Consider the following 15,410-nt stretch of genomic DNA (forward strand, 5'->3'; position numbering starts at 1 on the left):
ATAGAAAGAGAAAGATTGAGAACAGAATTCCTACAACCTGGCAATCCTATCTTTCCTCAATTCCCCTGTGAAATCCTCCAGAGTCTCCCCTCCACCATGGTGAGGTCAGGAACCCAAAGAGAGAGAACTCCCCCAGCACCTGCTTCCTACTTCGTGTGTTCCTCCCAGAAATGGGAGGCTCCTCAAATTGATTGGCTGGTAGCCTTGAAAGACAGTATCCATGAGTGTGAGATTTAAAATTGGATACAAGAACATTAACCTCCCTTTTAACCTTTCCCTTATTTATCTCCCAGACCAGTAAGTGGAAGAAGCCTCTGATCTTTAGTTAGAGCTTTTAATGTTTGAGAATTACAAGGTGGTGTTGATTACAGAGATAGGAAAGTAGAAGTACAAACAAATAGTCTTAAATCTAAGCTTAGTTTATATTCCATATAGAACTCACCAAAAACCCGTATAGAACTCACCAAAAAAACCCAAGGCCACATCTGAGGCTGAGAGCCACGTCAAGCACGTGCTGTTATGGAGAACCGGGCCAAGTCGCACCTCAGTCAGCGTCTGTGTGTACAGTGCAACCAGTGGATGAGGAGAGCAGAAAGAGACCTCACTTCCATTCTCTCCTTGCCTTTTAAGCTCCCACCCCAGAAGTGGAGTGCCTAGCAGATGCACTGTCGGTTCATCACGGTCTCCTCCCCGAAAGGGTGGTCCTTCAAGAAAAACTGGCGTCTTTCTGTTATTGCTAACCGACTGTTAAAAACTTTCACTTTATTACCACATGAGCAAACATCACTTCCTGACGCCAAGGAAAAGCTGCATGGCCTTGTCTTCAGAGACATTCTCCTTATGGTGGTGCTTTCCTATAGTAAGTCTCCAGCACGTGGCGTCATTCCAATCATTACATAGGAAAACTATCAACATAATCAACCACATCAATAAGAAAACTAACCAAAATTATATGATTATTTCAATAGATACAGAGAAAGTTTTTTACAAAATACAGCACTCATTCCTAATAGAAAGACTAGAGAACAAAGGAATAGGTGGAACTTCCCTTAAAATAATAAGCAGTATCTACCTAAAACCATCAGCAAACATTATATGTAATGGGGGGCAGCTAGATGGTGCAGTGGATAGAGCACCGGCCCTGGATTCAGGAGTACCTGAGTTCAAATCCGGCCTCAGACACTTAAAACACTTACTAGCTGTGTGACCCTGGGCAAGTCACTTAACCCCCATTGCCTCACTAAAAAAAAAACATTATATGTAATGGAGATAAGTTGGAGGCACTCCCAATAAGATAAGAGGTGAAACAGGGATGTCCATTATCACCTCTATGATTTAATATTGTACTAGAAATGTTAGTTTTAGAAATCAGAGAAGAAAAGGGAATTAAAGGAATTAGAATAGGTAAGGAGGAAACAAAATTATCACTCTTTGCAGATGATATGATGGTATACTTAGAGAATCCTAGAGAATCAACTCAAAAAGTACTTGAAACAATTAACAACTTTAGCAAAGTAGCAGGATATAAAATAAGTCCACATAAATCAATATCATTTCTATATATGACCAACAAAGTCTAGCAGCAAAAGACAGAAAGAGAAATTCCACTTAAAGTAACAGTAGACAAAATAAAATACTTGAGAGTCTACTTGCCAAGACAAACCCAGAAACTCTATGAACACAATTAAAAAACACTTTTCACACAAATCAAATCAGATTTAAATAATTGGAAAAATAGCAATTGCTCATGGATAGGCTGAGCTAATATAATAAACATGACAATTCTACCTAAATTAATTTACTTATTCAGTGTCATACCAATCAGACTATGTAAAAAATATTTTATAGAGCTAGAAAAAATAAAAACAAAAGGTCAAGAATATCTAGGGAACTAATGAAAAAAATGTACAGGAAGGTGGACTAGATGTACCAAACCTGAAGCTTTACTATAAAGAGGCATTCATCAAAACTATTTGGTACTGGGTAAGAAATAGAGTGGGGGATCAATGGAATAGGTTAGGCACAGGAGACACAGTAGTAAAGGACTTTAGTAATGTATTGTTTGATAAACCCAAAGACTCCAGCTTCTGGGATAAGAACTCAACATTTGACAAAAACTGCTGGGAAAACTGGAAGAAACTAGGCATAGACCAATATCTTACACCCTATACCAAAATAAGGTCAAAATGGGTATATGATTTAGACATAAAAGGTGATACCATAGGTAAATTAGGAGAGGAAGGAATAGTTTAATTCTCAGATCTTTGGAAAGGAGAAGAGTTTATGACCAAACAAGAAATAGAGAATATTATGAAGTGCAAAATGGATGATTTTGATTACATTAAATTAAAAAGGTTTTGTACAAACAGAAGAAATGCATCCAAAATGAGAAGGGAGACAGAAAGCTGGGAAACAATTTTTATAGCCAGTATTGCTGATAAAGGCCTCATTTCTATATATCAGAAACTAAATCAAATTGATAAGTCATTCCCCAATTGAAAGATGGTCAAAGGAAATGAACAGACAGTTTTCCAATGAAGAAATCACAGTTATCTATTACCATATGAATAAATGCTCTAAATCACTATTGATTAGAGAAATGCAAATTAAAGCAACTCTGAGGTACTACCTGACACCTAGCAGATTGGCTAATATGAGAAAAAAGGAAAATAATAAATGTTGGAGAAGCGAGAAGCTGTGGAAAAATTGGAACACTAATGCATGGTTGGTATAGCTGTAAGCTGATCCAGCCATTCTGGTGAGCAATTTGGAATTAATTAGGCCCAAAGGGCTATAAATTTCTGCATATCCATTGACCCAGCAATAGCACTATTAGGTCTTTTTTCCCAAAGAGATAATAAAAAAGGGAAAAGGACCCACATGTACAAAAATATTTATAGGTGCTCTTTTTTGTGGTGGCAAGGAATTGGAAATTATGGGGTTGCCCATCAATTGGGGAATGGCTAAACAAGTTGTGGTATATGAATATAATGGGATACTATTGTGCTGTAAGAAATGATGACCAAGCAGATTTCAGAGAAACCTTGAAGGACTTACATGACCTGATGCTGAGTGAGATGAACAGAACCAGGAGAACATTTTACACAGCATCAACAACATTATGTACTGATCACTGTGATAGACTTGATTCTTCTCAGTAATACAATGGTCCAAGATAGTTCCAAAGGACTCATGATGGAAAATGGTCTCCAAATCCAGAAAAAAAAGAACTGTGGAATCTAGAGTCAGATTGAACCATACTATTTCTATTGTTTTTGTTGTTGTTTTTTGAGGTTTTTCCTTTTTGCTCTAATTCTTCTTTCACAGCATGACAAATGCAGAAATATGTTGAATATGATTGTACACATATAACCTATATCAGATTACTCGCTGTCTTGGGGAAGAGGGAGGGAGGGAGAAAAAATTGAAACTAGAAATCCTACAAAAACACATGTTGAGCTTTTGGCTGTTGGAGTGTCCCACTTCACGTTGAAATAGGCAAGTTCATGAAACCTAGGAAGGTGGTGCTGGTTCTGGTCAGGCAGTACTCCAGGCACAAAGCCATCATCATCAAGAACATTGATGATGCGACATCCAATATACCCTACAGCCATGCCTTGGTGGCAGGCATTGACCTCTACTCTCAAAAGGCGACTACAACAATAGGCAAAAAGAAGATTGCCAAGAGATTGAAAATCAAGTCCTTTGTGAAAATTTATAACTATAACCACCTCATGCCCTCCAGATACTCTGTGGATATCCCATTGGACAAAATAGTTGTCAACAAGGATGTGTTCTGTGACCCTGGAGTAAAACAAAAGGTGAGAAGGGAGGCCAAGGTCAAGTTTGAGGAGAGGTACAAGACAGGCAAAAACAAATGGTTCTTCCAGAAGCTAAGATTTTATAACAGTAAATAAAATCTTTATTAAAACACACAAACATATAAACAAAAAACAACAACAGCAACAAAACAAATATTGAAAACTATTTCTACATGTAACTGGAAAATAATAAAATACTTTTATGGCAAACAAAATGAAATAGAGAATTCAAGAATCAAATAGGAAAAATTAAAGCAATACAAGAAAATTATGAAAAGTTAAACAATCAGAAAAAGAGGAACAAGATCTTAAGGAAGGAAGTAACTCCTTGAAAACAGCAGTTGGGCACATTGAGTCAAAGGACACTAAGGAATAATAAAACCAGAAAAAAAAATATGAAAAATCTCATTGGAAAAACAACTGATCTGGAGAAAAGATTGAGGAGAGACAACACAAGAAATGTTGGACTACCTGGAAGTTTTGATGAAAAAAAAAGAATCTGGATAAAATATTATAAGAAAGTATTAAGGGAAATTGCCCAGAAGTTCTAGAACAAGAGGGTAAAGTAGAAAAAGAAAGAAAAGGAAAATAGAAAAAAATCTACCATTCACCACCTGGAAGAGATGCCTAGAGGAAAACTTACAGGAATGGCATAGCCAAATGTAAAAACTCACAGTTTTAGGAGAAAATATGGCAAACAACAAGAAAAAATAATTGAAATTCTGCAGAAATACAGTCAGGATTGCATAAGTATTATAAAAGACTCAGAAGATTTAAGTAGACTGATGCTGAGTGAAGTGAGCAGAACTAGAAGAACAGCAGGAATGGCAACATTGTGTGATGATCAATGTGATAGTACTACTATCTATCACCACCTGTAATTCATTTAACTTTTCTTTTAGATGCTACAGTATTTGGTGCATATAGGTTCAGTATTTATATTGCTTTATTGTCTATGATACCTTTTTATCAAAAGATAGTTATCCTGTTTTTCTCCTTTAATTAAATCAATTTTAGCCTTAACTTTGTCTAAGATCATAATTACTACCCCTGCCTTTTTTTGCATCATCTGAAGCATAATAAATTCTACTTCAACTCTCCATTTTAATTTTGTATCTCTCATTCTTAAATGTTTTTCTTGTAAACAACATATTGTTGGATTCTGATTTTTAATCTGTTCTCCTATCCCTTTCTGTTTTATAGGTAAGTTCATCCCATTGACATTCAAAATTATAATTACTATTTATGAATTTCCCTGTCTTATTTTTACTCACTGTTTGCCTTCTCAGCTTCTCTTTTTTGCCCTACCCCTGTTATCTTATCTTCTCCCTTTACCCTCTTATTCCTTATTTTACCTGTCCCTCTAGAAGTCTCATCTATTCACCCCACCCTCCCAATCTTCATCCATGGACCCTCCAAAAAGTCCTTCCCTTACCCTGTCCTCCAGTTTCCTTACCTCTCTACAAGTTCAGAAGACTTCACTTTTCCAGATGGACATGTTGTCTTCTCTTCAACCCACATGAGAGTAAGTTTCCAACATTAGAGCCCTCCACCCCGACCTGTTTCCTCATTATCAGTTCTTTCATTCATGCCCCCTTTTATGAGATAATTGCTTCTTTTTACCTTTTGCTACCAAGTTTTGTTTTTTAGAATCACCCTATCATACAAAACTCAACCCGAGGTTTCTTTCAAATGATCATACTAATAATGACAGTTTTAATATTACTGATAACATTTTAATTTATATTTCAATTAATTTATTTATATTGTTTTATTTCTTTGTTGATTTTCTTATACATGTATATATATCTTTATTTAATTTATATTTTAAGTAAATAGTTTAACCATAATGAATATCAAAACCTATGAGATTCAGCAAAAGCAGTGAGGAGAAGAAAGATTATATCTCTAAATGCTTACATCAATAAAGTAGAGAGGAACAGCTAGGTGGCAGTGGATGAAGAAGCACTGTCCCTGAATTCAGGAGAACCTGACTTCAAATCCAGCCTCAGACACTTGACCTTTACTAGATGTGTGAACCTGGGAAAGTCACTTAACCTTCATTGCCCTGTAAAAATAAATAAATAAATAAAATAGGCTTAATTAGTTTAATTAAAGGAGAAAAACAGGGTAACTACATTATGATAGCTCTCTGGGGAAAACTGAATGGGAATAGAAAGAAATATATGTTTTTCTTAGCAATAAAACCTACATAAAAACTGACCATGTAGGGGGCAGCTAGGTGGATAAAGCACTCGCCCTGGATTCAGGAGGACCTGAATTCAAATCCAGCCTCAGACACTTGACACTTACTAGTTGTGTGACCCTTGGCAAGTCACTTAACCCTCATGGCCCTGCAAAAACAAACAAGCAAACAAAAAACAACTGACCATGTATTAGGGCATAGAAACCTCACAACCAGATTCAGAAAGACAAAAATTGTAAGTACATCTTTTTTAGATCGTAATATGATAAAAATTACATTTGATAATAGACAATTGCAAGAGAGATTAAATACCAATTGGAAATTAAATAATCTGATCCTAAAAAGGAAATGGTTCAAAGAACAAATAATAGAAACAATTGGTGATTTCATTAAAGAAAAAGACAATGATGAGACAACATATCAAAATTTATGAGATGTAGCCAAAGTGGTACTTAGGGGAAAATTTATTTCCGGCCTCAGACACTTGACACTTACTAGCTGTGTGACCCTGGGCAAGTCACTTAACCTTCATTGCCCTGCAAAAAACCCAAAAAACAAAAAACAAAAACAAACAAAAACCAAAAACCCAAGACAATGAACAAATGAAATATCCCCAACTAAACACCAAACTGGAAATCTGGAAAATAGAAGGAGAGTAATAAAATTGAAAGTAAGAAAGCATTGAATTAGTAAATAAAACTAGAAGCTGGTTTTATGAAAAAAATCAATAAAATAGATAAACCATTGGTTAATTTCATCATGTAACGATTGGAATGACACCACCTGCTGGAGACTTACTGTAGAAGAGTTCTGCCCATGAAGCGAAGGTCTTTGAGGGCAAGACCAGGAGTCAGGAAGTGACGTGGGCTAGTGGGAGGAGGAAGGAAGAGACTGGCGCTCGCTCTCGCACTCTTTCCTCTGGACTCTGGTGGAGAAGGGAGCTAAAAATGTGCTCTCCCTTTAATAGATAGAAATCTAGGCCTTTCTCTCTCTCTTTACCAAATTCTTATTCTCCTTAATAAATGCTTAAAAGTCTAACTCTTGCTAAAGCTTATAATTTATTGGCGACTACTCATTAGATATTTTAGACAGTTTAGCTAGAATTTTAGCCCTTAACAATCAAAAATAGAAAGAGGAAAACCAACTTACTAGTATCAAAAATGAAAGGGGTGAACTTACTACCAATAAGGAGGAAATCAAGACAATTATTAGGAACTATTTTGCCCCATTATGTGCCAACAAGTTTGACAATCTAAATGAAATGAATATCTAATAAAATATAAATTACCCAGATGAACAGAACAAGAAATAAAATACTTATGTATCCCAATTTTAGAAAAAGAAATTGAACGAGCCATCAATGAACTCCCTACAAAAACATCCCTAGGACCAGATGGGTTCAAAAGTGATTTCTAGCAAAGATTTAAGGAAAAATTAATCCAAATACTATATAAATTATTTGAGGAAATAAGTGAAGGAGGAGTCCTACCAAATTCCTTTTATGGGACAAATATGGTGCTGATACCTAGAGCCAAAACAGAGAAAGAAAACTATAGCCCAATCTCCCTAATAAATATTGATGCAAAATTTAAAAATAAAATACTAGCAAAGAGATTACAGCAATAAATCACAAGGATATCACACTATGATAATGTGGGATTTATACCAGGAATACAGGGCTGGTTCAATATTAGGAAAACTATCAGCACAATTGACCATATCCATAACAAAATCAACAGCAGTCATGATTATCTCAACAGAAGCAAAAAAGGCCTTTCACAAAATACAGCACCCATTCCTATCAAAAAACACTAGAGAGCATAGTAATAAATGGAATTTACCTTAAAAAGGGAGGAAATATTTATTTAAAATCATCAATGACCACTATCTGTAATGGGGATGAGCTAGAAGTCTTCCCAATATAACCAGGGGCTGAAGCAGGGATGCCCACTATCACCTCTATGATTTAATGTTGTACTAGAAATGTTAGCAATAGCAATAAGAGAAGAAACAGAATCAAAGGAATTAGAATAGGTAATGAGGAAATAAAACTATCACTCTTCTCAGATAATATGATGTTATACTTAGAAAATCCTAGAAACCAACTAAAAAACTACTTGAAATTATTCACAACTTTAGCAAAGTTGCAGGATAAAAAATAAATCCACATAAATCATCAGCATTTTTATATATTAACAACAAAACCAAGTTATAAGAGATCAAAAGAAAAATTCCATTTAAAATAAAATACTTGAGAGTCTACTTGCCAATACAAACCCAGGAACTATATGATCAGAACTTAAAAGACTATTCCCACAAATAAAGTCAGTTCTAAACAATCAGAAAAATATTAATTGCTCATGTATAGGCCAAGCCAATATAATAAAAATGACAATCTGACCTAAATTAATTCACTTATTTAGTGTTATGACAATGAAACTATCAAAAAATAATTTATAGATCTGGAAAAAAATAATAACAAATTTCATCTGGAAGAATAAAAGCTCAAGGATATCAAGGGAATCAATAAAAAAAGAATAGAAAAGAATGTGATCTAGCAGTACTAAAGCAATAATTATCACATAAATCTGGTACTGACTAAGAAATAGAAAGGTGGGTCAGGGAAACACAATAGGTACAAATTAGAGTATACTAATGTGGTAAAAATTATTTGTGGTAAGGATTAATATCAAAAGTTTTAGCTGAATCATTTGGGAGGGGCCACACCTGGCCCACCCTGAGATTACATATGCTACTGAGAAGGACCTCCCCTTTTGGGGGAGGAAAAACTGAATGCCACCAGAAGGGAGGAAACTTCTGGTAGGCAGGGCATGTTCAAAAGTTCTTGCTCTTTTGGCCAGGTGATGAGCCTGGACCTGGTGGTGGCATGTGTTTTGGGTGACTGCAGTTCTGACAAGTAACTTTAGACTGACCAATGTTGGTGAGTTTAATTATGGAAAACCCTAAATTCCTTTGAATTAGCTTAATTGGGAATGCTCTGGGATTGCATAGGCTAAACTTAGAGTTAAGACTATCTATCTGTATTTCTACTTCCTTATTTCCTTAATTGGTTTCACCTTTGTGGTTTAATTAATTCCCAAATAATAAAATCTGATCCTTTATGAACTAAAGCTCAGAGGCTCCTTTTCTTATTGGCCTGGAAGGAATATATAAAAAGGAAAGTTCAAAGGGGAGATTAAATCTAAAAGAGTCCCTCATATTTCCGGGACCCCAATATTAAGGTGAGTCACCCAAATAATGCTCCGTATATCAAATTTTGGCCCTCACACTAAAGGATTATAGTAATCTCGTACATGATAAATGCAAAGATCCAAGTTTTTGGAACAAAAACTCATTATTTGACAAATACCTGCTGGGAAAACAGTGTGGCAGAAATTAGGTATAGACCAAAATTTCATACTTTATACTATGGTCAAAATGGATACATGATTGACACATAAAAGGTGATCCCATAAGCAAATTAAGAGAACATGGATTGGGGCGGCTAGGTGGCACAGTGGATAAAGCACCGGCCCTGGATTCAGGAGTACCTGAGTTCAAATCCAGCCTCAGACACTTAACACTTACTAGCTGTGTGACCCTGGGCAAGTCACTTAACCCCAATTGCCTCACTAAAAAAAAAAAAAAAGAGAGAACATGGATTGCTAGCTGTGTGACCCTGGGCAAGTCACTTAACCCCAATTGCCTCACCAAAAAAAAAAAAAAGATAGAGAGAACATGGAATCATTTATCTGTCAGATTTATGGACAGAGGAAGAATTTAGGACCAAAGAAGATATAGAGACAATACAAAATGTAAAAGACATAATTTTGATTATATGAAAATGGAAGTTTTTGCACAAAGAAAGTGAATGTAACCAAGATTAAGGGAAGCAGAAAACTGGGAAAGAATTTTTGCGACAAGTATTAGATAAACCCCTCATTTCTCAAATGTATAGAGAACTGAATCAAACTGATAAAAACACAGTCATCCCCAATTGATAAATGGTCAAAGGATACAAACAGGCAGTTTTCAAAGACAGAAATCAAAGCTTTGTATAGTCATATGAAAAGATGCTCTAGATCACCATTGATCAGAGAAATGCACATTAAAACAGCTCTGAGGTATCACTTCACACCTATCAGAAGGGCCAATTTAAGAAAAAATGAAACTATTGGATGTTGGAGTGGATGTGAGAAAACTGGGATGCTAATCCACTGTTGGTAGAGTTGTGAAAGATGCAACCATTGTGGAAAGAGATTTGGAACTATCTGAGATCTACATCTGAATAGATGCGGAAAAAGGTTCTGACAAATTACAACACTCTTTTCTGCTAAAAACACAATAAATAGCTCAGGCATGGTGGGACCTTATTCAATTTCATAAAAACATTTATCTCAAAACCTTTAGTATACGATAATTTGTACCTATTGTATTCCCTGATCCACCTCTCTATTTCTTAGTCAATACCAGATTTATATAATTACTGCTTTAGTACTGCTAGACCACCTTCTTTTCTGTTCTTTTTTTCATTTATTCCCTTTATATCCTTGAGCTTTTATTCTTCCAGATGAAATTTGTTATTTTTTTCCAGATCTATAAAATATTTTTGATAGTTTGATTGTTAAAACACTAAAAAATAAATACATGAATGGGGACACATTAGAACTTTTTTTTTTCAATAAATCTGGAAATGAAACAAGGATGCCTACCCTCTCCACTATTATTTGATATAGTTCTAGAAATGTGAGAAAGAGCAATAAAACAAGAGAAAGGAATAAAGGGAATAAAAATAAGAAAAGAAGAGATAAAATGATTCCTGTTTGCTTATGGTATGAATGTTTACTTGGAAAATCCCAGGGAATGAGCAAAAGTATCGAGAAAATTAATGGCTTAAGCAGAGTTGCAATTACAAAATTAGTCCTCAAAAAGAAATAGCATTTCTATATGATAATAGTAAAATGCAAGAAGGAATGGGAAAAAGAGAAATCCCATTCAAAGTAAGTAAAATATGCCTACAGTCTCTGGGCATCAACCTCTCAAACCATGGCAAGTGGGGGCCTCAGGGCAGGAGGAAATTTTGGATCCTTGCAGGGGGTTGTGTCTGAAGGCAGGACAACCAAATCTCTAACCAGGAACTGGGGCAGGGAGGCAGGACACCTGGGTGGTCCTGATGAGAAGACGGAAAACGGGATTCTGGGTCCCTGTGGGCAAGGTCTGAATTTTGGGAAAGGGTGACTCATTGGCCTATCTGGGAAGGATGACTCTGGCTATTTAAGAAGTGATTGGGGGTCTGGACAGACTTAGGGGTAGAAATTTCATCCAACAGCAAGTCCTGGGAGGGAGGTGGGTTCCTGGGGGACACAAAGGCAGGTAAGGAGGATAAGACCCAATGGCCAGAGTAGGCAGAAGCAGGTAGGATGTGTGTGTTCCTGGTGGGGGGTGGGGGGGGGGTGGCTAGCTCAGATCTGAGAGGCGCACACCAGGACCTTGCTTCCAGAAAGCTGAGAGACCTCAGCCCCAGGGAAGGCAGAGAGACCTCAGTATGGGGGAAAGAAAGAGGAAGGCAGGGAGATCTCAGCACCAACTTCCTGTTTTCAGCCAGCCCACGCTGGGAGGGTCCTTCTAGTGCCCAGAGTACCCCCCCCCCAGCCCCCGAGGCCCCAGGGTGGGCCCTTTTCTCCAATCACACCCAGGGCCTGACCTTAGGCCCCTGCCTGCTTCTCCTCCCCCAGCCCTGCACTCCATCACCTGGAATGCCTCAGCCACAGGGATAAGCCTTCCTCTGCCCTAGACTCCTCCCAGGGCTCCTATGGCCCCAGGGCCACCACCCAGCAGGCTGGTCCTCTCTGACAGCTCCTCCTCCCCCATGCCTCTTAGAGGAGGAAAGAGCCTGGACTTTAGGACTTGGGAGAGGGAGACCAAGGAAGGGACAGCCTGGACATTTCCAAGAAAGAAAGTGATTCACAGCAAAGGGGAGCTTAGATTCAAAATGGAAGTAGCTCACAAAATGCAGTTAGTTTGGTTATCACATTCCTCCTCCTCTAAATGAGAATGGGGGCCCATTTAAAGGCAGCTGGGTTCTCCCAGGAGGAAATCTGGGATGTTTGACCCCCTCTGGGTGCATCTGCCCTTAATGCAAAATACACTTAAAATGTGGCATTAAGGGGAAGGGTTTGGGAGCTGTAGGAATGAGAATTAAATGGAACTGGATCAGGATTACCCTCTTGTACTCTCTGAATGCAATCAGTCCAGAGGGTCTAATGGACAGATGGATAAAGTGATTTTTCTAGGTAAGATAATTCTGACTGACATGGGCTTAGAATCATCCAGATGGGGTTTTCCTGTGAGAAACAAAACTAAAGATGAAGCAGGTCTGAGGAAGTTCTTCCTGTGAAAAATCACCCTGTGTGAAACTGAACTGATTCTCTTTCTCCCTGTCCCTATCCCTGTCAAGGACCAGACCATGCCCCCAGGCCCTCAGTCTCACAACCAAGGTGTAATCCTTGAATCTTCTCTCTCATCCCAACTGAGCCATTTTCCCCTGTGCAACGTCTCTGAATTACACCCCTTCTCTCCACTGATGTTCCCACTTCATATCTCCTTACCCTTGGACAACTGCTGGATGGCTGGCCTGCTTGCCCCACTGCAATGCCTTGAAGATCCAACCAGGTCATTCATACTCCAGTGGGTCTCTACCACTTCCAGGATCAAACCTCAAATCATTTTACTTTGAAAGTCCTTCATGAGGAGGCACCACTTCCTTTTGCCCTCTCCTCACCCCTTCCTTGCTGCCTCCTACTCTTGGAAGTGATGACCGTGGCCTCCTGGCTATTCCAGCAAGAAGATATTCCATCTCTTGGCTCCAACACCTTTCTCTGGCTGTCCTCCATGACCAGCAAGCTCTACCTCCTCACTTTTGCCTCCTAGCTACCTTCAAGTTCCACCTAAAGTCTCGCTTTCTGCAGGAAGCCCTGCCCAACCACTCTTCATTCCAGCATCTTCCCTCTTTTAATTACATCCAATTGCTTCTGTCTATAGCTGATTTCCAAAGGATTAGTCAACTGGTTGTTTGCCCCATTATTTTGTGAGTTTCTTTGGGATACAGACTCTTGCTTATTTTTTTTTTTATCCCAACATGAAGGATAGTGCCTGGGACATAGCAGGCTCTTAAGAAATGTTTATTGAATGACTGAATACTCCTATTCTCTCCATATCATCACACTTCATGTGTTCTTCTGGTAGCTTCTTTCTTCCAGGATCTCACAAAGTGGTAGCTCTTGTCTTTCCCAAGGCCAAGCCTCCACATGGGCATTTGATCCCAGTCTAGTCTATCCTGTCTTTTCCAAAAGTTTGCAACCTCAATCATCTCCCTCCTTTCTCAAAATTTCAGCCTTGCTCTACTGGCTGGCTCTTTCCTGATAGCTTCAAATAGAGTTGACATCCTCCCTCCCTTTACTATACCTTCCCCTCTGAGCTATCATTCTGCCTCACCTCCTGTTCTTAGCCAAACTCCTTGAAAAATCATCTCTCTCCCTTACTCTGAAATCCCTTGCAAACTGGCCTTCACCCTCCTAAAATTGCTCCCTCTAAAGTTATCAAAGAACTCTTAATTGCCCAATATGGTGGCCTCTCCTCTGTACTGGACATTCAGTCTTCTTGGAGGGACCCTAGACCACAGCCCAACTGAAAGAGTCCCTATTCCCCAACACTCCATCCTGCCTCTTGGATTGACTTAAGAGTCATCTTCAGACTGAAGACTCTGAGATGGAGCAAGCTCCAGCCCTCCTCTAAGCTTCCATTCCAGCACCTTTGGGAAATGTCCCCAAAACCACTGAACACCAACATGTCTAGACCTGAACAATCATTTTCTTATTCTCTGCACCTTCCTTCCCTTACAAGCTTCCCTCTTTCCATGGACAGCACCACCATCTTTCAGTCTCCCAGCCATCATCCTGCACTCCTCTCTTTCCCAGCACACATCCAATCAGCTGCCAGGTCTCCCCTTTGCTTCTTTCATTCCATCTCTCAGATCTGAGCCCCCTGTTCACTCTCACTGCAAACAACTCCTTGTAGGACTTCATCACATCTTCCCCAGGTTGCTGCCATAGTCTCTGATCTGGGATCAGCCTGACTCAAGGAGGCCCAGTACATTTAGTGACAGAAAATCAGGGCCATGTTATGGAAGGGGGCTCATGCTTGGACTTGTTTAGTTGGTGTCCAGGAGGAAAACTGGGAAACACACACGGATGTTACAGAGGCCAATTTAAGCTTAATTAAAAAAAACCAAACCTCCACCAAATCCAAAGTAAACCCCTCCTAACAGGAAAGTTGTCCCCAGGTGTGCTGAGTGGCTTCAGGAGGTGCAGGGAGCTCTCTCACTCTGGCAGGTCTGCAAGTAGACAGTGGTAGACCACTACTGGTTTTTAGTGGAGATTGACTTTGGTATTGGACACTTGAATTTTCCAAATCTGCTGTTATATTGAGTGCAGCACTTTATTTTAGTGTGACAATGTTTATATTTTATTTTTCCCAATTACATGTAAAAAGTTTATCATACATATATATATATATATATATATATATATATATATATATATATATATATATATATATATATATATATATATATATCTGCAAATTCGTTCCTTCCCTCTTCCCTTCACCCTGTGGTTGTGATGGGAAACTGAATCTGTTACATGCAATACAAGATGACCCTGCTCCCAGGGCCAGCAAAGGGTCCCTTGTAACCTCCTGCTGACCAGTTGTCCAACCCCTTTACTATCTGAGCTGAGAGATCTCTAAGCTGCTGCTGTTGTCCTGGTGGTGAGAGGTGGGCACTGCACTGTGCTCCTGGCCAACCACCTCCACCTGTCCTACCAGTCTCCTCAGTTGTCTTGGATTGAGCCTGGAGTAAAGAAACTACTAGAAAATGACATGAAGGCGTTTGTCATGGAAATCATGGGATCATTTGGTCATTCAATGAACATTTCTTAGGTGCCAACTTTTTGCCAGGCACTCTGCTTAGTGCTGGGCATTACAAAATAAGGAAGGTAAACAGTAGTCTGAGCTCTCAAGGAACAATAGTATTCCATCATTCCACACACCCCAATTTGTTCAGCCATTCCCCACTCGATGGGCATCCCCTGGATGTCCAATCTTTGCCACCAGAAAAGAGCTGCTATGAATATTTTTGTACATAGAGGCCTTTGTTCTTTTTTTATTTTTTAATATCTCTTTGGATATAGACCTATTAGGGGTATGACCCAAATGAATCTTACTTTCAAGGAGAATTGGATTTTGGAATAGGGGAAGGGGGAGAAAGGACTAAGAAAGAAGGGGAGAACACTGGGTGCCCCCAAGATACTCTTTTTTTTTAAAGA

At 38.6% G+C, this 15,410-nt stretch overlaps 1 protein-coding gene across 1 annotated transcript; it reads left to right on the forward strand.

The window, feature by feature from the left end:
- The first annotated feature begins 519 nt into the window (after positions 1–519).
- On the forward strand, positions 520–3,917 carry LOC122748460 (60S ribosomal protein L27-like). Its single transcript, XM_043994092.1, has 2 exons — positions 520–553; positions 3,499–3,917. The coding sequence occupies exons 1-2, from the start codon at positions 520–522 to the stop codon at positions 3,915–3,917; spliced, it is 453 nt and encodes a 150-aa protein (XP_043850027.1).
- Positions 3,918–15,410: the final 11,493 nt, after the last annotated feature.

Source organism: Dromiciops gliroides, chromosome 3 (assembly GCF_019393635.1).
Source record: "Dromiciops gliroides isolate mDroGli1 chromosome 3, mDroGli1.pri, whole genome shotgun sequence".
Classification (NCBI taxonomy): Eukaryota; Metazoa; Chordata; class Mammalia; order Microbiotheria; family Microbiotheriidae; genus Dromiciops; species Dromiciops gliroides.